Source organism: Eulemur rufifrons, chromosome 6 (genome assembly GCF_041146395.1).
Source record: "Eulemur rufifrons isolate Redbay chromosome 6, OSU_ERuf_1, whole genome shotgun sequence".
In the NCBI taxonomy this organism is placed as follows: Eukaryota; Metazoa; Chordata; class Mammalia; order Primates; family Lemuridae; genus Eulemur; species Eulemur rufifrons.
This window is the reverse complement of record NC_090988.1, coordinates 15,913,247-15,935,263: the sequence shown is the minus strand read 5'-3', so window position 1 is coordinate 15,935,263 and position 22,017 is coordinate 15,913,247. Positions and strand designations below refer to the sequence as shown.

Below are 22,017 nucleotides of genomic sequence, written 5' to 3'. Positions count from 1 at the left end.
GCTGCCCTCTCCCTACCCCACACTGGGCTCTGCTCCAGGACCTTCCAGGCACTGGCTCTCGCTTGCCTCTGGGCCTTTGCACGAGCTGTGCGGTCTGCTGGGAGCACCCTCCCCTGTACCCACCGCCCCCCTTTTCTGGCTAAAGGTCACCCTGACCTTCTCTTTTATGGCCGTTCCCATTCTGCTTCCACCCCTGCCAAACCTTCTAGGCCACCGCTCACGCCAGTGCCCACTTAGGTGCCCCATAAGGCCAAGGGCACGGCCCATCCCCACCTTCTCTCCCCTCTGACCGTCCCTATAGGAAGTTCCCAGACCCAGTCACACCCCACCTTGTCCCTGCTATGCCACGTTGCTAAACCCTCTCTTCTAGATTCTTCTATGCGGTTGCCTCTCTCGGACTAAATCCACTGATTCTTCTATCTTGTTTTTATTTTTTGAATTTTTTTATTGATATGTCATAGTTGTACATATTTTGAGGTACATGTGGTATTTTGATACATGCATACGGTGTAATGGCCAAATCAGGGCTGGGACATCCATCACCTCACTTACCTCCCCTTGCTTTGATTCATGAAGCGTTCCCATGCATGGACCGTGCACGGACCACGTGCCAGGCTCTGTGCTAGCTGCCTCTGGGTGGAGGGGATGCTGGTGGTGGCAAGAGGCAGGAAGGCAGAGGAATAAGAAAGACTAAGACATTTTCTTTTTCTTTAGCAGCTCAGTCTAGCAGGGGCCCAGACATGAAAACAGAAAACAAGTGAGTGATAAGTGCTGTTTGTTTTTTTAAAATATGAACCCAAAGCAAGGGGAGCGCGGAAGAAGGAGTAATTTTGAGGGTGTCAGGGGTGTCACACAAGAGGATAAGCAGGAGTCCGTCAGACACACACACACACACACACACACACACACACACACACGAGGGAACAGGAAGAGGAAAGAGTGTCTTTAAAAGCACGGATGTGGTTAAAGCATTGGCTATTTGGGGCAGAGGCGTGGGGAATAGCGGTGAATGGAGAGGGAGGTAAGAGCCAATTTTAAAAGGGCTTTGTATTAGACAAGGGTCTGAACTTCACCTTGTAGGCAACTGGGAGCCACAGATGCCTTTTAAGCAAAGTGGTGACATGGTCACATCTGTGCTTTAGAAAGAGGCTCGTGGAATGCTAAGTGGAGAGAGCTAGTCACAAAAGGCCACATACTGTATGATTCCATTTACGAAATGTCCAGAATAGGCAGATCCACAGTCACAGAAAGTAGACGAGTGGCTGCCAGGGGCTGGGGGAGGGAAAATGGGCAGAGACTGCTAATGAGTGATGAAAATGCTCTGGATTAGGTGGCGGTGATGGCTGTACAACTCTGTGAATGTACTAGAGCCACTGAACTGTACAATTTAGGAGGGTGAATTTTATGGTATGTGAATTATATCTCAATAAAAACCGAAGAAAGAGGCACACGAGGAAGGACGGATGGTGGGGAGCTAGACTGGAGACAGGCAGCCCCAGGAGACCTCTGCAAGCCAGCAGCACCCCCGGATGTGGGGTCCCCAGCTCCTGTGCTGCCACGAGCAACGACCTTCTGAAGCCCGAGAGTCACCTTCCTCCCTCCCCCACCTAGGACTGATTCTGCCAGGGGACAGGGGCACTGGAGAGATCCTGGGATCCCCCACCCCCACAGCCAACATGTCTCACATATCCTGCACGTGACAGACAGGTCACCTGACCAGCCACACCACCTATTTTTGAAGACAGGCAGGTCCCCTGGTAATAGAGCAGGCACGCAGACGCTTTGCCATAGATGGGGAAACTAGGGCAGAAAGTGACACCATGAAAACGGAACTGTGTGTCCAGAAATAAGAGAGACACCCTCACGCACATCGCAGCGGGAGTCTGGGGAGCACCCGCGCCACTGCGGAGTGGGCCAGAGCTCTTCTGTGCCACCCTGCGCTCTGCCACTTCCCGCGGGGACAGACTCCGAGGGGGCCGCCACCGCCCTCCAAAGACTGAGTCATTTCTGTGGGGTCCCGAGCATCCGTGACCGGGCTCAGGGGGACACTTATGTCCCAGGGGAGGACATCAGAAGGTGAGGGAGGAGGGCAGGGCCAGCCCTCAGTCTGCGAGGGCGAGGGCGGAAAGTACCGGTGAGTGGAAGCAGGGAAGGAGGCCCGAGGGAGCAGGGAAGAGCAGGTCTGGGGCTGGATGGGAGAGGATACCGGGGGGCTCCCCTACTAGGTCTGGGGGTGAGGGCAGGGCAGAGAGGAGAGGGCTAGGTACACGGGCTTGAGGGGGAGGGCCTAGCTGCTTTCCCAGCATCCCCTAGGCCACTTTTCTCACCACAAACCTCAGTCTCAAGCCACTTGGTTGTCATGGAAACAGGCCGGATAGAACAGATGGTCTCCACTAGCCAAATTCCAATTAAACAGGGCAGAGATGGATAGGGAAGGGGGTGTGATATGACTAGGCCACAGAGGGCTCAGTCCCCAGGAAGGACAGAAAACCTGGGGTCATTATTCTGGCAGGGGGACCTCAGGTGGGTAGAGAAAGCTGCTTGGGGGAGGTCACCACCCACTCACCCTCCTCACCCCTTCAGTTCTCAAAGGTGGGGAGGTGGGGACGTGGAGGCTGAGGGGATGTTAGCTGGGAAGGGCCGCAGCGGGGGAACACAGCTATAAATTTCCAGGAGCACTGAAACAGAGCACATGCATGCACACGTACACCCAGGCACACGTGTGCAACTAAACATTGTGGTATGTACATGCGTTTACATGCACAGAACACACAGGAGCAGTGCAGGAAGGTTAAGCAAAGTCATTATGCAGAGACACACTTTTAACTGAGTACAAAGAAAATCTTAAGAAAACAAAAGAAGCAATTTATTCTCATATATTTAATAAACATGTACTAACCATCTATCAAGTATCTGCAAGCAGGGACATAAACACACACGTGAAGCATATGGTCCCTAACCTCAAGGACACGGGATAAATTAACTAACATGATCACTGCTACGGCAGGACTGTTCACAAAGTGCGATGACAATATCGGCAAGAAATGATGAATTTGAGTACGGGAATTAGAAGGAAGGAAGAGTGTGTTCCAGAGGAGGTAAAATTTCACTGGGCTTTGAAGCATGAGTAGGAGTTTGCCAGCCAGTGAAGTAGGGCCCTGCAGGCAGAGGGGACAGCAAGAACAAAGGCATGGTGAGCAGAGAAGTCAGGGCTTCTGAAGGGGATAAGCCCAGTATGAGTGGAGTTTGGAGTGCAGAGCAGTTAGCGGAGGAGAGGGAGAGGACCCTGAAATGAGCCCTGGAGTGGAAGGTGTCATTTCTGACTCAAACACGAACACCCCACACATAGAAACCTGCCATCACACGGCACCCGCCTGCGAAACCACACATCCACGCACAGCTTCACACACACACAACCACAGAGCCTCCTGGTACTCATAAATGTTGAACAAATAGAAAAAGGATGATTTTGTTTGCTGCAAACAAAATGAGGCAGGTTTGGGAGGTGTCAGGACAACGGCATGCATCAGAGGATTTCCTACTTTGGCTACAGAGGTTAAACAGGGTGCCAAGAAAACAAACCCCAAAGAGGGGCACAGGAGAAGGAAATCTCACAGTTTATTCAGGTTGAGAAGCCAGCCAGCTCCCATTAGTTTGCTGTACATTTATGGGGCACCTACTGTGTACCAGACACTGAGCTAGGGCATGCAGAGATTTTTTTTAAGGCTGAATCCTCTCCTTCAAAGAGTTCAGGGTCTAGGGTGAGGGGAGGAGAGAAAGTAAGGGCTGAACACAGTAGCAGGAGACAGAGGGGGCAGGGCTCATGGCAGGGGCTGTTTGGGAACCAGGTATTTCACAGGGGCGTGTGCTGGGGGTCAGGAGCGAGGCTCGGGCGGGCAGCCGTGCACTGCAGGAGTGGGGAGCGTTAGTTTGGGCTGGAACCTAGACTATGTCCATGGAAAGTTGTGGGAGGTATCTTTGGAAAAGTAGTCTGGTTGCAGTGAAGGCCCAAACCAGTGGTGACCAATTGGAAGTGCCCTTACCCCCCAGGGCACATTCAGCATCGAGTGTCTTGAGGCCAGGAACAGGCCAGCCCCACAACAAAGAATCATCTGGTCCCCAAATCAGCAAGGCTGACGTTGCAACATCCTGGTCAGCTCATGGAATCTGTACTTAAGTCGACGGCACTGGGGAGCCCATGATGGCTTTGGAGCAGGAGAGTGACATGCTCAGACTTCTCTTTGCTCTGCCAGGGTGTGCAGCCTACCCGGGAATGGGGAAGAGGCATCCAGGAAAGCTAACAGTACCAGAGCTCAGAGGGTAGCGGTGGGACTGGGGAGGGACCCTGCAGAAATGGAATGATAAAAAGAGGCAGGGGATGGAGGAGGAGGAGCCACAGCTCCAGTGAATAGCAGAACTGGGGTTTCATCACCGAAATGGGAAGAGCCCGGGGAGGGCTGTGTCTTGGAAAGAGGAGGGCGAGGGTGGCTTTGGATGTGTTGAGCTTGGATTGCGCACAGGTTGGGCTGAAATCGGAGAGAACAGATTGGGGGATTGTGGTCTTAAGCCCCAAATCCTCCCGTGGCCTTCCCAGTCTCTACACCCCTGTCCCCATCCACAGGCTCTGAAGGCACAGGTCTTCTCCCAGGTGTGCCGCCGTCTGGTTCTCCCTCCCTGGGCTGTCCTGGTCACTCTCCAGCCCACTCCTCCTTAGCTTCCAGGTCTCAGAATCCTAGTCACTGGCCCGGGTCAGGCCCTGTGTCTCCATCACAGCCTTGGGCATATTTTAATCACCCAAGTAATTCCCTGAACTGCCCAGAGGCTTTGCATAAAGCATCACCCCAGGGGCAGGACCACACCTGTTCTGAGGCCAGTCCAGCACTACAGCACTCTTGGCCCCAGCACACCAAAGGATTAGAGCAGACAGGAGAGGGCCCCCAGTTCCCCTGCTTCAACCCTTGCTCCCCCTTCCCTTTTTCCTTCCCCTCCCCCCCAACTCCAACACCACAAGGCTTACAAAAACTGCTCTAGAAAGAACTGTTGTGCCAGCCATAGGGATGGGATTGCATCATGGATCCCCAGCAAGCGGCACGGGAAACCGGGACAATCTCTAACCAGGAGTGTCCCGGAGTTAGAGATGAAAAATGCCAAACCTCAGGGACATGTGTCCTTCCCTTCTCCTCACCTAAACTGCCAATCCTGGTCTTCAGGTGCCCCTGATATGTACCAGCCTTTAACCTCGATTCTGGTTGCTTTAAGTACTTTTTCCTGACACACAGTACCTGGTGCACAGCAGATGCCCAAAGAACATCTGTGGACTGACTGACCTCACGTACAGCATCAGGGAGCGTTACCCACAGGCTCGCTCCATGACACCACCTGGCCAGCAGGGAGGGCCCAGCCTAGTGAGCCAATGCGGACAGGTGGCACTGCCCAGGAGGGCACCTGGGGACACCCTCTGGGGTGGCCTCTCTGGGGTGGCCGTGGGGCCTGCCCTTCCAGCAGGGAATATCTAGGAGCATCCAGACAGCCTGTGGGGGAGGGCTGCTAAAGCAGGTCACTAATCTCTCTTGGAGATTAAACACCACCAGGCTGGCTCTGGAGAACAGAAACCAGCTGGGGGAAGGGGAGAGGCCCAGGAGGGCAAAGGGAGGGACAGGGCGAATCTTGCCTGGGAAGTGACAGCCCAGGGCAGGGGTGGGGGTGGGGGCTTCTTTTCTGAAGCCTGGGCAGAGCCTAGAAAGATCTCCAGGGTGGTGGTGGGGTGGGGCGGTGAAGCTGAAATTGGGGGGGGAGGGTGGAAAACATCAATATCCATTAACCAGAGTTACTAATTATTAACCACTAGACTCCTGGACTTGAGGGCCCAATTTCTGTCCCCCCAGCATCAGTCACACTGTTGAAACCCCACCAGCGCCCTGCCTCCCCTCCTCCCCCAGACTATCTCTGCTGGCCTTGTCCTTATCTCCCGGTGGCCTGAGGCTGCTGCTGTGGAATCCCACCCCCTACTCCCAGCCCCGGGGGGAGGGTGGTCAGGAAAGAAGGGGCAGACAGTGATTGAAACTGTTATTTGGGGCAGGTCCTCAGCTTGGTCTGGGTGACCTGGGAGACTGCCATGTCCTTGGGACCCACCCCCTCTTCACTGCCAACCCCTTCACCCCCACCTTCTGCAGGGCAGCTGGGCCCTCCTCTCTCCCTGCTCAGCCCAGGGTTTGGCAAGAGGGGTGGAGGTGCCAGGAGGAGAGAGGCAGGAGGCACTGATAGGCACTGTCCAGTGCCACAACCCTGTGCTAGGCAGTCCCTATGAGACAGGGAGGATGGCAAGGAGCAGCTAGACTGGGGGCCTCGGGGACAAAGCTCCAGACAGAGCCTCCTGGGCTTTGTGGGCACGGGAAGCTGGAGCTGGGCTGGGGGAGCAGATCCTGAGTGATCCCTTCTCTCGGTGTTCAGGAAGGAGGTGAGGAGCTCCCCTAGGATAAAGGGCAGCTCAGACTGTCCAGGGGTGAAAGCCCCCTTCAGCCACAGGCCTGGGGGATCCGGGCTGGCCAGTCTTACCAAAGAAGCTCAGCCGGAGAAGACGCATCCCCGCCAGGGCCCTCCTAGGGGTCTTGCCAGATGGTATCATGAACCTGTGGGGTGGCCCTCAGTTCGGCCACCTGCAGAATCGGCCTCAGTAGCTTAACGCCAAAAAGTGCACCGCCCTGCCCTGTCACATGCCGGGGCTCGCCCTCCCAGAGCCATGACATGCCACCGAGCCGCTGCACTCTGTCATGCAGCACCAACGGGCGATGCGAGAGGCTGCCAGATCACCCCATCTGTGGGGTCCCTGCAATGCGCCTCCTTCCGTGAGTCACCACACCCATCCAAGGTGGCCCTGAATCCATCCCCCCACAATGGCACCAGCAGGCCAACCCGCCTCCAGGGTGAACTGCTGTAGGCCCCCCAGCCCCGCTGTTCCCAGATGGGTGCCCTGACCTTGTGTAATACGTTCCCCCTCTCCGTCCCCTCTCTCCTCATCACCAACGTAATTCCTTAATTCCCACTCGAGATAAGCAGGTCTTTCACAGAAATTCATCATTAATCCAAAGGAAAACAGGGCTGGGAAGGGGTGAGGACCGGGAAAGGGTGAGATGGGGGTGGGGTACATGAAGACAGCCAACCCATCTGCCTCCTCCCAGACCTTAGACAGCTGCGGTGCCTGGGGAAGCCTAGGCCCAAATCCCCCGCCAGGAGCACCGCACCTGTTACTGGGGTTCCAAGGAGGGTCCCCGAGATGGGGAGGGTATGAGACTCAGGAGAGGATGCTGGGGCCGGGCTGTCTGCGAACGCCTGGAGGGTCCTGTGCGAGACCGGATGTGCTCCATGCGCTTATGGGGCAGAAACAGGACTACGGAAGGCAGCTTCTGGGGTGCAGGTCTCAGCTCAGTGCAGGGAGGAACCGGGGTAGTCAGGGCCGCACGGGCTTCCATGGAGGTTGGTGAGTTTCCTGTCACTGGAGGTGCTCATGCTGCAGCTGGATGCCAACGCATTGGCAGGGGTGGGGCCAGGGGGTTTATGAAACGAATGGGGTGTTCCATTATTTCATTTCCCTTCCAAGCCGAGGCTCTAGGATTCTCTGGCTTATCCCCTACGGGGCAGGGAGGTACCTTCAGCTGTGGGCCCAGCTGGGAGGCTCTTTCCAGACCTGGGTCTAGCAGGGGAACAAGCAGGCTCAGGTGTTTAACACACCTTTGGAGAGTGAAGAGAATGCAGTGCCCGGCTTAGTGTCACCTACTCCTTCATGTCCAACCAGGGATGGCATAGGGAGAGCAAGGGGCTTATGCCCAAGGCCCCAGCTCCCTCTCTCCCCAGCCCAGCCAGCGTTCCTGTCCACACTGGAAAGAGCTGGCACCCCCAAGGGTCACCTGCTGTGTGAGAGGTCAGAGGTCAGAGGGTGGATGCCATCCCATACTGGACCGGATGTTATGTTTGCCGCTGTGTCCCTGCTCCCACCTGCCTGCCTGGCACACAGGGGGCACCGAGGGCACACAGTGCTGAGTGAATGCAGGACTGAACCTGCCCGCCTGTTCAGTCCACAACACAGCCAGGGCAGTGGGAGTCCCACAAAGGCTAGCACGGGCACTTGGGGCAGCCAGAACCCTGAACCTTGAGTCTAACTCTTGTTTCCAACTACCCTTTAAGAGGGGAGGACAAGAAGGCTCCAAAGAGCCACCAGGCACCTTCCCAGGTGACCATCTGGGGCTGGGGGCACATACCCAGGAGTCCAGGGCCCTGAGCCCCTGACTTACTCTCCTTACGTTGACCACCCTGGAGAAGTCTCAGGAGCCCAGCAGAGGGGCTCGTGCGCTGGGCTGCCCCAGCCCCAGGGAACGGACCCTCCCTCTAGACTCAGGGTCTTCAGGGAGTCATAGGCCATGGTGTGAAGACTTGCTCCGGGTCAGGCCCTGTGCTAAGCACACCACGTGCGTTCCTTACCTCCTCTAACCTTCCATTATCTCCTCCCCACTGCGCAGCTAAGGGAACTCAAGTGTGAGAAGACACAGACGTACACACTGACACAGGTAAGTCATAAAGGGGCGAGACCATTTGTCTCCAAAATAACCAGTGGACTCAGTCAGTTTAGCAGGGAAAAACAGTCAAACAAACCAGCTGTTTGTGACTCTATAGACAAAACAATTACCCAAGACCGACCTTCACCTGCTCCTTCCCTGGCAGCTGGGGGGCAGTGTAGACCCTGCCCTCCTTCTCCTCACCCCCATCGCCATATCCAGAGTCTGCCCCCGCCATGAGCTGGGTGAGAGCCCCCACCTCCGTGGGGGAGAAGACAGCAATCAGAGTCTGTCTAATCAGGAGCACGTACACACACGGCACGTGACCTCATGCACGCACACACACACACCATAAACCGCCTCATACACACACAGAGGACATAAAAACACTTGTAAAGAAACACATAAACTAGCACAGATTATCATTATAGCGCAAACTGTGCACACAAGTGCCGGGGGGATAGGAGAGATGGAGTGATGAGAGGGCCATGGGGGAAAACTCCTGGGAAGGGTATTTCTGAGCTGAGCTGGGGGTGGGGGAGGCCAGAGAGACCCTGCAGCAGCAAGGAGAGGTGGGCGCCAAGGACGGTCGCTGCCTCCCCTCCTGCATCATCACGGCCCCCCTGCAGCGCTGACCCCCAGGCCTGCCAGTGGACTCCTGGGAGGTGCCGGGAGGGTCACGAAGGGAGCTGTGTCGGGGCAGAGGCAGGCACAGGGAGCAGGGCCTGTCGCATTGGCTCCCCCGGAGCCCATCCATCAAGTCAGTGGAGATAATCAGAGTGCCTGGCCGGCCCAGGACACTGATTACTCTCTGGGCACCATAAACACAGGGAATAAATCTGGGAAGGGGCCAGGGAGGAGGGTGTCTCCGTAGCAGGGCTGGCTGCCCTGCCTGGAAAGGGAGAGACAGCCCTTCCATCATTCTGAGAGATGCAGCAATCTAGGCCAATGAGATCAGGATGGTTGGGGGGCGGGGGAGGTGGGCAGTGATAATATAATAATCCAGTGCAGTGTGGCCGCTCCACTCCAGTCTTATTTACACTCGGGGAGATGCCTGTCCCCGCCTCTGCTCCAATTTATACCCAGGAGCTGCTGCGGAAAGCCTCCGCCATTGATTCAAAACCCCACAAGGCAGCCTGGCCCCAGGGGGCAGAGAAGAGGGGCATAAAAGTGGCTGGGCTGCACCTGCAGGGCCTGGGGCAGCGGGCTCTGGGCAGTGCTGGCCCCTTTGTGCCCCCTGGGCAAGCCTTGGCTTTGGATGCGAGTCAGGCGGGTCCTAAGCCAGCCTTCCTCCTATTGCTTTCAAGCACTTCCTGGGTGCAGGGCAGATCCAGCCCCAGGAGCCGATCGCATAGCTCTGGCTTGTGTCTGGGCCACAGAGGCCGCGCGGTAATTCAAGCTAACGGAGCATGGATAATCTAGAACAGCAGAGGGTCTAGGAGGAATTTCTCTTTGGCGTCGAAAGAGATCAGATGACTCCTTTGCAGCCGAGTTACCTTCCTAATTAAGCAAGGGAGTATGTGAGGCCTGAGCCCACATGGTGACCTGCAGGGTCAGAGTGTGCTGGGAGGAGCATTGGCCCCATGTGACCCTTGCGAGGACAGTCTGTACATGGACGGTCTGAAGTCAACTCGCAGTCCTTCGCCACAACACCAGGGAAGGGTTTTGATTTTTGTGCTCCCATGATCTTCTTTCCCAGGAAAGTTCTCTACCCCCACTGCAAGGCTGAGGTCCCGGGTCAGCTGCCTGTCCCCAGCTCTCTGTCCTGAACCTGCCCGGGGCAGAGGAAGCACCAGCTCTTTCATCCCAGGAGATCAAAGCAGCCAGCACAGGTGAACACCCTAAATCCTCGCCCCATCCCCACTCCCCAGTAAGGGCCCCTCCCTGGCCATCTTTTGGGATCTCTGGGTGAGGGCAGGAAAGACTGAAACCTTCCAGAAGCTTAGGACAGGCTGTGGCAGGGGATTAGCTTACTGAGCCCCGGATCCACCCAGGATCTGGGGCCAGCCTGGGAACACCCACTAGCCTGGGAACACCCACTGGGGGAGTCCCAGGCAGATTCTGTTTTGGAGAAACTACTATATCTGCCTCTAGTCTCACCGTGAAACATAGTAGGAGGCTCCCAAAATGGCACCAGTGATGCCCAAAGATGCAGGGGATGAAAGAGTGATAACATCAAGACATTCCACTCCAGCACAGCCATGTGAATACTCCCAAGACACAACAGTGACCATGGCAGGAACATAACAACTGTGCTTCTAATACTGCTAGGGCATCCGAAGGATGTAACAGTAATACAGGTTTGAGTATCCCTTATCCAAAATGCTTGAGACCAGAAGTGTTTCAGGTTTTAGATTTTCTTCAGATTTTGGAATATTTGCATATACATAATGAAATATCTTGGGGATGGGCCCCAAGTCTAAACATGAAATTCATTTATGTTTCATATGTGCCTTATACACATAGCCTGGAGGTAAATTTGATACAATATCTTTAATAATTTTGTGCATGAAACAATGTCTTGACTGAGTTCGGCGGCGACCCATCACATGAGGATAGGTGTGAAATTTTTTACTTGTGGCGTCGTGCTGGCACTCAAAACGTTTCAGATTTTAGAGCATTTTGGATTTCAGATTTTCAGATTAGGGATGCTCAGCCTGTACCACCAATTCTTTCTGAAGACCCAGCACTAAGGACTCCCCCAGTGTTCCAGGGATATGCAACTACAGCACCAGGTCATCCCGCACCATCAAAGGGACAGGACTGTCAGGAATACGGTGCTATCCCCAGGGTGATTCTAGAAGCAAGGCCTAGTGAGTACTCCAGGCTGAGGAACTGTCTTCCTCCATCACCATCCCACCACTCCCCAGGAAGAGAAGCAGCTTAGCCAGCTGGTTGATCACCGACACCGGGTCTGACTTCCTGGATCTAAATCCGGGCTCTGCCACTTCCTATGGGCAAGTGACCGTGGGCAAGTTACCTAACTTTCTCTGGGCCTTGTTTTTCCATACATAAAAACACAGAGAATATCAGTTGTTATGAAGATTAAATAAGTTATTACATGTAAGATGTTTACAACAGTGCCTGGCACCCAAGAACTCTCAATAAAAGTTTGCCATTATCATCCCCAACAGTCCAAACAAGCAATCATCCATCCTCCAGCATGTACTGCCGACCCCCTATGTGGACGGCACTGTGCCAGGCCCTGGTGGATCCAAGCCCTGGCAGCAATGGAGCTCTCGGGCTTGCAGAGAAGATAAATTCCAGGCCCATATAACTAAATAGCAAGATGGAGAGGAATGAGTGTCACAGGGTGGCATGAGTGAGGTGCTGGGGGGCTTCGAGATGAGTGAAATTATCCTCAGCAGGGAGGGTTCATGAAGGCTTTGTGACAGATGTGGCTCTTGTCCTCAGTATTTAGATGTAGTATTGGACATAAGGGAGAATGTGGGGGAACTGCACATGTGCAAAGGCCCTGAGGTGAGCACTGGGCATGAAAGAGGTATGCCAGGGAGGGCAGTGAGAGATGAGCCAGGGAGGGGCAGCCATCCCACGCTCCCGGGCCTGCAGTGTTCTTCTCAGGTGTGCTGTAGGTATATGCATCCCAGCAGCAGCGTGGGCAGACTGGAGCCAGGAGTTAGGGAAAGAAGTAAGCCAGGGGCTGCGGCTTACAATGAGGATGCTGCCACCAGGATCCCCTGCTGTGGGACCCACATGATGTGGTGTCAGGGCTGGTTTGGCTCAGAGGCACTTTCTCCACCACCCTTGTCCTAGCAGCTGACAGCATTTGCCCCCAGGACACCAGGATTGAGGGAGGGGATGCCTGGGGCACAAGGAGCAGAGCTCATGGCAGCCGCCTCCCAGCCCCACTTGGGGTGTGCGCACCAGGCCAGCTGCACGCAGGCCCTCACAGGCACACTCCATGGTCTGGTACAGGCCTCCAGTCCCTTTTTCTGCAGAGCAGGGCTGACTCACATCTGCCCAAACACATTGGCGCTCCCATCTCTGCTGACGCATTTGGTGGGCACACCAGTTCACCTGCCAAAGCGTGGGCTGACCCGCGTGACCCCCCCCCACAGGTACAAGCATACCACGTGAGCCTGTGTGTGCTAAGAACCAGTTATCTGGGCCTGGCACTCACTTTCCTCCACAAGCCTGGGGCACCGAGAAGGGGCCTTTGTACTCATCTTGTTTCTCATGGCGACATCCTTTGAGCCGAGGTTGTATTCCGGTGCCCAGAAGGTATGCAGGATTGCAGGGGAGGAAAGGCAAAACAGAGAGGGGAGGGCACACGTGGAGAGAAGGCTGGCTGTCAACGGGCACTAGACTCTGCTAAGAAAGAAACAGTCCCGCCTTTGGTGGAAGAGCCCCAAGATGGAAAGCAATGCCCCACCACAGACTGTGCACAAGGTACTCAACCCTGGGGAGGGGTGGGACCAGGAAGCCCCCACCACAGCTACCAGCTGGCTCTTGGCACTGGCTGGTTCTTTCAGCCTTGAGTGGAACTCCACCTACAGGTGAGGGGAAATGCTTCCACAATGGCGTCCCCAAGTCCCTATCCCTACTTTTTAGATGGAAAGAGAGGCCAAGATTCAGGTCAAGCCTGCTATGAGGACTATGGACTCCATGTCTGCTGCTAGGACATACCTCTCAGAGTACCTCCGGATGTAGGGGTGTGGGTGGCTGTTCTGTCCCCTGTCCCCAAGGGCCTCCCTGCACAGAATGATGATTTGCTGAGCTTCATAGCCAGCTCCTCCCAGACAAGGCAGACTTCTCACAACAGCCCTGGAGGGAGCTGGGTCCTTCTCCACTTCAGGCAGGGGGCAGAACTGAGAGTCTGAGTGGGCAGGAGGACCCCATGTTTCCAGTTTTAGGGAGCACGCATTCCAGGATTTTGGAGGGAAGGATTCCATTTAAGCCCATAGAATGAACTCATACCCGCAGTGGGACATTCTTGTGCCTATGGCCACTGGCCTGTTTTGCTGCCAGGGCCACGCCTGCAGCTGTGTCCCAGTGGAGCCACCAGCCAGCGGAACTAATGTCCTCTAATGAGATCCGGGCCAGAGTGGCCAGGCGGGTTTTATTGTCTGTGGCTTGGTAATGAGACTCCTCATAAACTGGGAATGAAATTGGGGTCTGCGCAGACCAGAGGGGGTGGGGTTGGCCCAGGAGAGTTGACGTCCCCTTTGCCTCTCAGCTGCTCTGTGCAGTCCACAAGGCTTTCTGAGCACCTGCTCTCTGCCCCTGGGCCAGGCCCTGCCTCTGCCCTGGGGCTCCACACTCACAACCCAGGGGCCCTACCCACATCTCAGCCCAGATCCCCAGGGGGAGACGCTCCAGTGTCCAGAAGGACACCACTCCCCTGGCCCCCCAGCTGTTAGGCATCCCATACCCTGTGCCAACCAGGGCTCTGTAGTCAGCTCCAGCTGGGCGGCCATCCTCCAACTAGTATCCGCAACTTGTCCCTCACGTCCCCAGGCAGCTCCATGCTCTGGCTTGTGGTTGGGGGAGAGTGTAGGCTGGAGGTGGCAGGCAAAGAGAATGACCATCTCATGGATACACTCTCCTGTGGCCCGGCTCAACTCTTCTCCATCCATCCCAGTTCATTTCATCTTCTCATGTACCGGATTTGCAGTCAGGAGACTCATCTGGCATCTAACTTGGCCACGCTGGCAGGAGATGGTCAGCAGGTCACTAAACCTAGTTTCACCTTCCTCCTCTCTAAAACAGAAGTAATACTAATGCCATTCACACGGGGTTATGGAGAGGCTCAGCTGAAACTACGAGCTGTGAAGAGTGCCACCAACAGTACCATCACCGTGTTGTGCAAGGATTCAGTCTGCAACAGGAGGAACGGAAAGGACTTTCTGCCAATGAGAAGGTGGTGACCCCAGGGGGGATCCTCTGCCTGTCCAGCTGGTACCATCTCATCTGGTGAGTGGAGTCCTGAAGGGAAGGTCCTGTGGCCCACCCTCCCCTCACATGTGGGAGTTCGAAAGGAGGCCGGGGCTGAATCCCAGGCTCTCCCTGCCAGACCCAGGCTGCTGCCACTGCGAGCCTCCAGATGGGTAATAGTGCCCCGGCTGGGCCGCAGCCAGGGAGCGAGGCGGGTGCTGGTAGAGCCCTCGGCGACACGCTACAGAACAAAGGCCGCATAGCACCCGCTGTCTGTGCAGTACTTGACCACTGCAGCTGGGCCTGTGCAGGTGCCCCAGCCACCTGAGCCCCCGGGGCTGCCCCCAAATTGGGAGCAGGGACTCACTCCCAGAGCAGCACCTGGTTGGAGACGTGGGAAGTGAGGTCAGCAGTGGGCAGGCAGCTGAGTGGCTCTTTCTCAAGGGAACACAAAGTTGGCACTGCCCAATTAGCAGACCCAGAGGGGGCCAGGACCGTTCCGAGGACAGGCACAGGGAATAACAGAAGTTACACTTCACTGCCTGTTCTCACATGCCTGGCAACATGGTAGGCATGTTTTACACATCATTCTCAGTCTCACCTTTCACAACCTCTTGGGAAATCTGTATTAACAAAAAAAAAAAACCATTTTACCGATGAGAAAATCAAGGCCTACAAAGTTATTTAACCAAGATCACTCAGCTAGCAACTGGTAGAGCTGGGATTCCAACCCAGTCCAACTGGCCCCACTTTGTGATCTCACTGTGGTGGGCTGCCGAGACGGGGTAACCAGCAGGTTGTAGGGAGAGGAACTGAGCTATCTGCTGCACCACTGGGGCTCTGCCCTCCCCTTGCAATCTGTGAAAGGCACAGATCCCACCAGCCCCCAAGAATATGTACCTATTGCCTCTCCCCACCTCAGCCAAGGATAAACCTGGGATTATCCATTGCCCTGAAGATCCTACAACCTGCTGTCAGAAAGTGTTTCTTTCTGTTCTTCTTGGGACTGTTGCACTGAGTTCATCTCTGCTTGTGGAATGGGTCAGGGTTCAGATATTATGGTCAATGTGTTTTCTCATATCTATTCTCTTTCACCATTCCCCAGCCCCAAACAGCACAAGAGAATCCAGCACTTAAAGGGTTAACTGGACTAAAGGGTGTTATCTCCAGCTCAGGGCATTCCCTGGGCAAGGTGATCCCTGCTCAGATCTTAAGTTACCTCCTGCCCCAGCCAGCACATCTGCTGCTGGCTCTGCAGACCTGGTCTCTACGGAGAGGGGCGGGCATCACAGGGAAAATATTTTCCAGTTGGGCTTGCGCACAGGGTGCTGGGCTCCCGGGATTACCCTGTTCTCCACTCCTTGTCCCTCATTTCCACTTCCTTTTCCAACAAGGGGGCTCCTGCTTTCTGCTGCACGAACTCAGGATGCTTCTAGGCACACGTATGTATGTTGCTGACCTGGGCACACATATGGCTCTGCAGGGCTGCTCATGAGGGACCGAAGTCCATGTTCATGCCCCTTTTTAAATGTCTGGAATATGCTACTGCCTCCCCCACCACACACACACACATACACCATGATTCTTTCCCCAAGTACCCATGTAGGAAGCAAAGATGCCAAATTAGGAGCTGGAAACCTATCTCCCTCGGCCCCTCCCAGCCATTCAGGGATCCTGAGAACCTGTGGGGCAGGCCTGGCCCCAGTTAACACCAGGTTCCAGCACCGCTCTGTTTGCCAGCGAGACAACAGAAGGCTGACAAGAGAGAAAAGTCTCTCCAGGTGTTGTCAAGGTCTTTGGCATCTTCCCGGGAGGATTCAGAGGCCCAATCTAAAGCCAAGTGCAGAACAGAAAAAGGAAGCAACGTCTAGGCTCCCCACCTCCTAAAGGACCCAGCAGCATGTCCTGGAAAGAGCTAACCCTGGGCAAATCCTGGGTCTCCTCCCAAAGTCACTCTGACATAAGCACAGACATTATCAAGGCTCTGGACCACTCACAAAATCCTAATCAGAAAGCTATAGGAGGTTAGTTACATGTGAACATACATTTGTTATTTTGTATTTATGGCCCCAGGCCCGTAGGGACCCACAGATGCAAATACACATACCTCCTAATCCTAGTCCCCACAGATCGGCACATGCACCGTAGACTGCAGATTGCCAACACAGACACACAAAGCCCTGCACACATGTGTGCATGCATTCACTCTACAGTAAAGGTGAGACCATATTCGAACTGTCAGATATGTTACAGCCTAAGTTCCACAACAGGCTAATGTCCATTCTGGCCTGGCATGCTGGCTAACGTTCAAAGTAAAAAAAAAAAAAAAAAAAAAAATCAGCTAAACAGGTGAATATGCAGATACCTGTCCATGTGCCCCTCCCCCAGGTGGGAGGCATTCAATTTACCAGGTTAACCAGGAAAGATACAATCAGAAAAATCGAAGATACATTCACACCTCCCTTGGGTGTTTTCTGTTTGTGCTGAACAATGAACATTAGTCAGCTGCTAAACAATGGCAGTATCATAGACACAGCAACGGGCCGACCCTCTGCCCCTCCAGCCTGGCCCACTTGCTCATCTGTCAGCACTAGGGTTCTGGCCAGTGCAACCATCCTGGCAGCAAACAACTAGGTCCAGTGGCCACACAGTGGCCAAGGAAGATTCATCGCGCAAAGCTGGGTGGCTGAGAAGGGAACTGATAACACCTCTGGTCTCAGCCAGCATCAGGCAACAAGGGGCTACTTGTCTCACATGCTCAGAAGTTCAGGTTCAAGAGACACTTTCTAGGCCACTCAGCCAGGGCAGCGGGACCCAAGCTCTGCAACGTCCCCTCTTCCTTTCTAGCCTTGCCTACGAGGCCTAGAATCTGATTCTGAGACACTCCACAGCGCTGCTTTACAAATAGGCGGTGAGATTCCCCTTTACACGTATTGCAAACCCCAGGCCAGCAGAACTGTGTTTGCCATAAAGCCCTGCCCAGCACGCCTAAGCACACCACTGTCTATGAGAAACCGGGAGCGAGGAAGGAAAATAACCCAACAGCCCTGACACTCAGAATTTCAAAGGAAAACACCATGACAGTGAGCTTTGCACAGACTGCAGAGAGGGGTGTGCTGTGACCTGACAGGTATTCCAAGGGTGTGCATGACACCTGGGGTGTGTGTTCTCTTTCCAGACAAAAGGTGTGGGGAAGCCAATTAGGGAGGGTGTGGTATAGCTGGGACACTGGCTCAGCGCACCTGCTTCTCAGGCAGGTTCTCTGCCTCCTCCTTGGCTCCCCCGTCCCTCCTTGGGACGCAGTCCACATGCCCCACTCACCTTCTCCTCTAAATTAATTGGAAGGGGCCACAGACTATCATCTCAAGAAACAGGCTTGTGGGGCCTCAGCACTCCGCCTGGTAAAGTCTGTGTTGTTGAAAACATACTTCTGTGTTTACACTTCAGTAGCCAGATTGGGAGTGTTTTGAAGTTGGGGGCCATGGGGGCCATCACACACACAACACACAAGGGCTCCTCCCTCATCCTCTCCTCATCCGCAGCCCTCCCCATCCCCCCATGCTCCCTGTCACCACCCAAGAGAACCCAGAAAAGAGCATCAGACTGGCAAGTCCCTAGAGAGAAGCAGTAGCGGGCAATTAGGAGGAAGCCGAGGGTGGTGCAGAGTGGGGCGTGGGCTGGCAACTTCTGGGCCTACTGGCCTCCATCCAAGTGTCAGACTGGGCACAACCGTATCTACTTGCCTCCCTTCGCAATGGACCCCAGAGCAAGCAAGCAGAGGAGGCCCCAGGAGCCCAGGGCAGAGGAGCTTGGCAGGTCCGGGAACTTTGGCTGTGGCGGATGCTACACATCCATCAATTTCAATCAACAATCAACGGCAGAGCACTTATTAAGTGCCTGTCTCAGCTGTGGTTCCCTTCTCTGCATCCCACCCCCTCATCTGGATTTTTGGTAGTGGCAGTGTCCACCTTGAGCCAGGTGAGTGTCACCTCCCAGCCCCTGATTCTCTAGTGGGTGGAACACAGCAGACCTCCATCCCCCAAATGAAGGAATTAACCGCTGTGGATCACAAAGCTGGGGACAGAGAATAACAAAAAGAGGGGAGAATGGGGTGAGTTCCTTCCCCCTCCCCCAAACCTTCCCACCCTTTGTCCATCCCAGGATTAGATTAACCCCTAGTGTGCCGGACCAACCAGAGCTCAGGGAAAGCTCTCCTTTCTCTGGGTTTCCGATGGGGACACAGGGAATTGAAGGGTTCCCAGAAGCCCAAACCCTGGTGGTCAGGCAAGTCCTAGAGCCGGAGCTTCTGTATCTGCGGCAGGCTTCCCAGGCAGTCCCGTGTGAGATGAAGACCTCTCTGTCTCTCCAATATCACCCTCTTGAAGAGGGACTCAGCCCTGCCCCTGTGAAGTGGGCAGTGACACCTGTGAGCTCTGGAATTTTCCCTGCCCCCCACACTCAGCAAGGCAGCACCCCAGGCTGTAGGGGTGGGGGCACCCCCGTACAGGCTTTCACAAACTGCTTCCCAGCCATCCACCACTCAGCGAGATCTTCCCAGCCCTAGCAGTGAGCTGGCTGGCGGGAGAAAGGGCACAGAAGTGAATGAGGCCAGGCTCCTGCCTTCCAGGAGTGCACCGGAGCCGGCAACCGGGCTGGCCCCTTGCTAATAAACTGTATGGCCAGTCTGCAGCACCGTAGGCGCTGGGGGTCTAATATTCTTGCCCCTTGAGGAGCTGCTGGTCTCCCTATTCTGACCCTCTGTCCTGGCACCCCAAGGCGAGGACGGAGTGATCTAGTCAAGCTTTTCCCCCTGCCCCCACCAAAAAAAAAAAAAAGCCCATCTTGCTAGGGCTGGAGGTCGTCTCAGGTTTCTTCCCAGAGAGCTAGAGGAACTCCCCTCCCCCCTTGACCCGCGTTGGTGTCGCCAGCCCCAGCAGGAGCCCGGGCAGAGTCCCCAGGGACATAAAGGGTTAAATCCAGGCAAGGGGACTCGGTCGGATTTGCCTCCTAAACGCATTTTCCAGTTCACTCCCCAGCACAATATGCCTGGGCCGGTCCCAGCCTCCGCCACCACCCCATCCGCCAGAATGGGCCACCGCGGGCCACCTCCGGGTCGGGCGCGGGGTTAACCCCTCAGCTGCCGGCAGCTCGCACCTCCAGGAAGGACGCGCGGGGCACCCCCAGGAAAGTGGGTCATGCAGCCACCTGGCTGGCACGAAGCCCACGGCGACTCCTCCAGGGAGAACCCCCAGAACTGGGAGCGGAGTTTCGAGGTTGAGCCCAGTCCCGCGCAAGGCCCGGAGATTGCGATCCCCGGTGGCTCCGGCCTCACCCTCCAGGAAAGAAACCGCAGGTGAGCCAGCAGCCGTCTCTGCCGCAGAAGCGGGCTCTCCGCGCCCGCTGTGGGGCGATGTGGGGCCCGAGCGCCCGAAACGGTCTGGCAAAGGGGCTCGCTAAAGAAACGAAGCCCCCCTGCCATCCTCCAAACCCACAGCCCACCGGCCCTAAGACTGACGCCCTCCTCCTGGGGCTGTTGTCTCGTACCCCGACACAGTGATTACGGTGATTATTTTGCATTTATGTAACATGCAGTGTTTCCAAACTGCTTCCCGAGCTGAGAGCTGGTTATTAAATAAATAGAACGCTATTACATATTATTATTTTTGTGAAGAACTGAGCGGAGAAAGTGCTTTCTCGCTACATAGAGACGTGCATCCGACTGCTTCCCTGCAGGGCAGGCTGTTGGGCTTCGCAACCTCTGTTTCTCTGCCGTGCCACCTCCCACCCCCTTCACCCAAGCCGTGACCCAACTTTTCTGGATCCTTTCACTCCCTACTACCCAATCGAGCCCCCCCATCCAGCTCGGAGCCCCGGGGAGGCACTGGATGGGGGGTGGAGGAGGTGGGACGCGCCTACCTGGGAGGAAGAATGCAGTCAAGCCGAGAGCGAGTCCCCACCAGCGTCCAGCGGCGCCCGCAAGCCCCATCCGAGCCATCGGGGGCCGGGGGTCCGGCGAGAGGGGCGGCGAGGAGAGCGCTCCTCGAGCTCCAGAAACCAGCCCGGAAGACGAGGGCGGATCACTGGCGGCCGGCGGGCGCTCGGAGGATCCAGGTCAGCCGCAGCCGTCGGCCGGGGCGGGGTGGGCTGGGTGGGATCGGCGCGGCCGCAGTCCGGGGCCCGGGCCGCCGCCGGCTCAGAGGCTCGGCAGATGCCCGCCGCAAGTTGCACGAGTCATGCCCCTTCGCCGCCTCCGCTCTCCTCGCCGCGCCGTCCCCGCCCTCTTCTTCCACGCAGAGCTGGGCTGGGGAGAGGGACCCACCCCCGGCGCGCCCGGCTGCCCGGCGCGGGCTCCCGGCCCCCGGCGCGCTCACACCCTCCCGCTCGGCTCCAACTTGCAGGCGTCCATGGCCGGCTGTCCTCCGAGGGTGGCGGGACGAGCCCGGCGGCGCGGAGGGCTCGGGGCCCAGGCGGCGGGCACGCGGTTGGGCGGCAGCTGCCCGGGCGGCGCGGGCCGAGCAGCCGGGCGCGAGGAGAGCGAGCCGGGTGCGCCGCGCGTCCCCACCGCCGCCGCTCTGCCGGTGCCGGCGATCCGCAACAATGTGGAGCCGCCGGGGCGCCGAGTCGAGCCGCGCTCGCCGCTCTCCCTCTCTTTCTCTCACTCGAGCTCAGCCTCTCACCGCTCTCCCGTGATGTCAGCCCGAGGGGAGGGGTTAGCGTTAACCCCCTCCTCGCCCAGCCGCGCGCCCGCCGCGGCCCGGCCTCTGCCCGCCGCCCGCCGCCCGCCGCCCGCGTGCACCTTCCGGCCCGCGGCCGAGGCGGGTCCCGAGCGCGGCAGCGGGGTCCCGCTCAGGCCCCTCGCCCGGGAGATGCCCCTCGGCCGCCTCTCGGCTGGGGAGGGGCCGGGGCGGGCTGCCTCCTCCCTCGCTGACAAAGGCGGGCAGTGACCCCTAGCGGCCGGCGTCGGGGAAGCTGTCCGCGGGGGTGGAGTTAACATGGGGCGGCGGGCGGCAGTGCCGCGGCGTCCGGCACGGAGAAGCCCGGTCTAGCAATGTCCGAGCGGGAAGGGCCTCCGCAGCCCTCTGCTCCAACCCTGGCCCCATTTCACAGATGAGGAGATAGAGGCCCGAAGAAGGGCAAGGCGACTCGCCCAGGGAAGAGTGCCAGAGCTCGGATCCCTCTCCGCTGCATCGCGTGGAAGCTCAATGGAGAGGCAGCTAAACGCGGGGCCAACAGGAAACAGCCAGAGAAGTCGGCGGTGGGCTTGAGTGGGTGTGATGCGGCCACTGTGTTTCTGGTAGGGTTTCCTTCCTAAGCCCTGCTGCCTTCAGGGGTTCCTTTTCCAACAATTGAAGCACCGTCCCCCTTCCCCAAGTAGAGCAGCACTCTGAGCTCCGCTCCCTTTGCCAGCTCCTTGATTTTGAGCGATTTGCAGTATTCCCGCGAAAGTGGCCCATCCAGTCAGTGTCCCTGGCAGGGCAGGGACTCTCCACCCCATCCCGTTCACCATCCACCACATCCGGGTGTGGTAGGCTTCCTGCCAAGGCGACTGCGCCCTCCCGGCCCTTGGCAGCCC

The 22,017-nt window shown here is 56.6% G+C and overlaps 1 protein-coding gene across 1 annotated transcript in view; it reads right to left on the bottom strand.

Moving 5' to 3' along the window:
* NECTIN1 (nectin cell adhesion molecule 1) overlaps positions 1-21,096 on the bottom strand; it is a 65,000-nt gene extending 43,904 nt beyond the window's left edge. The window contains exon 1 of the mRNA XM_069470787.1: positions 20,361-21,096. Within this exon, the coding sequence (XP_069326888.1) occupies positions 20,361-20,439 (79 nt within the window). The 5' untranslated portion in view covers positions 20,440-21,096. The remainder of the gene's footprint in view (positions 1-20,360) is intronic.
* Positions 21,097-22,017: the final 921 nt, after the last annotated feature.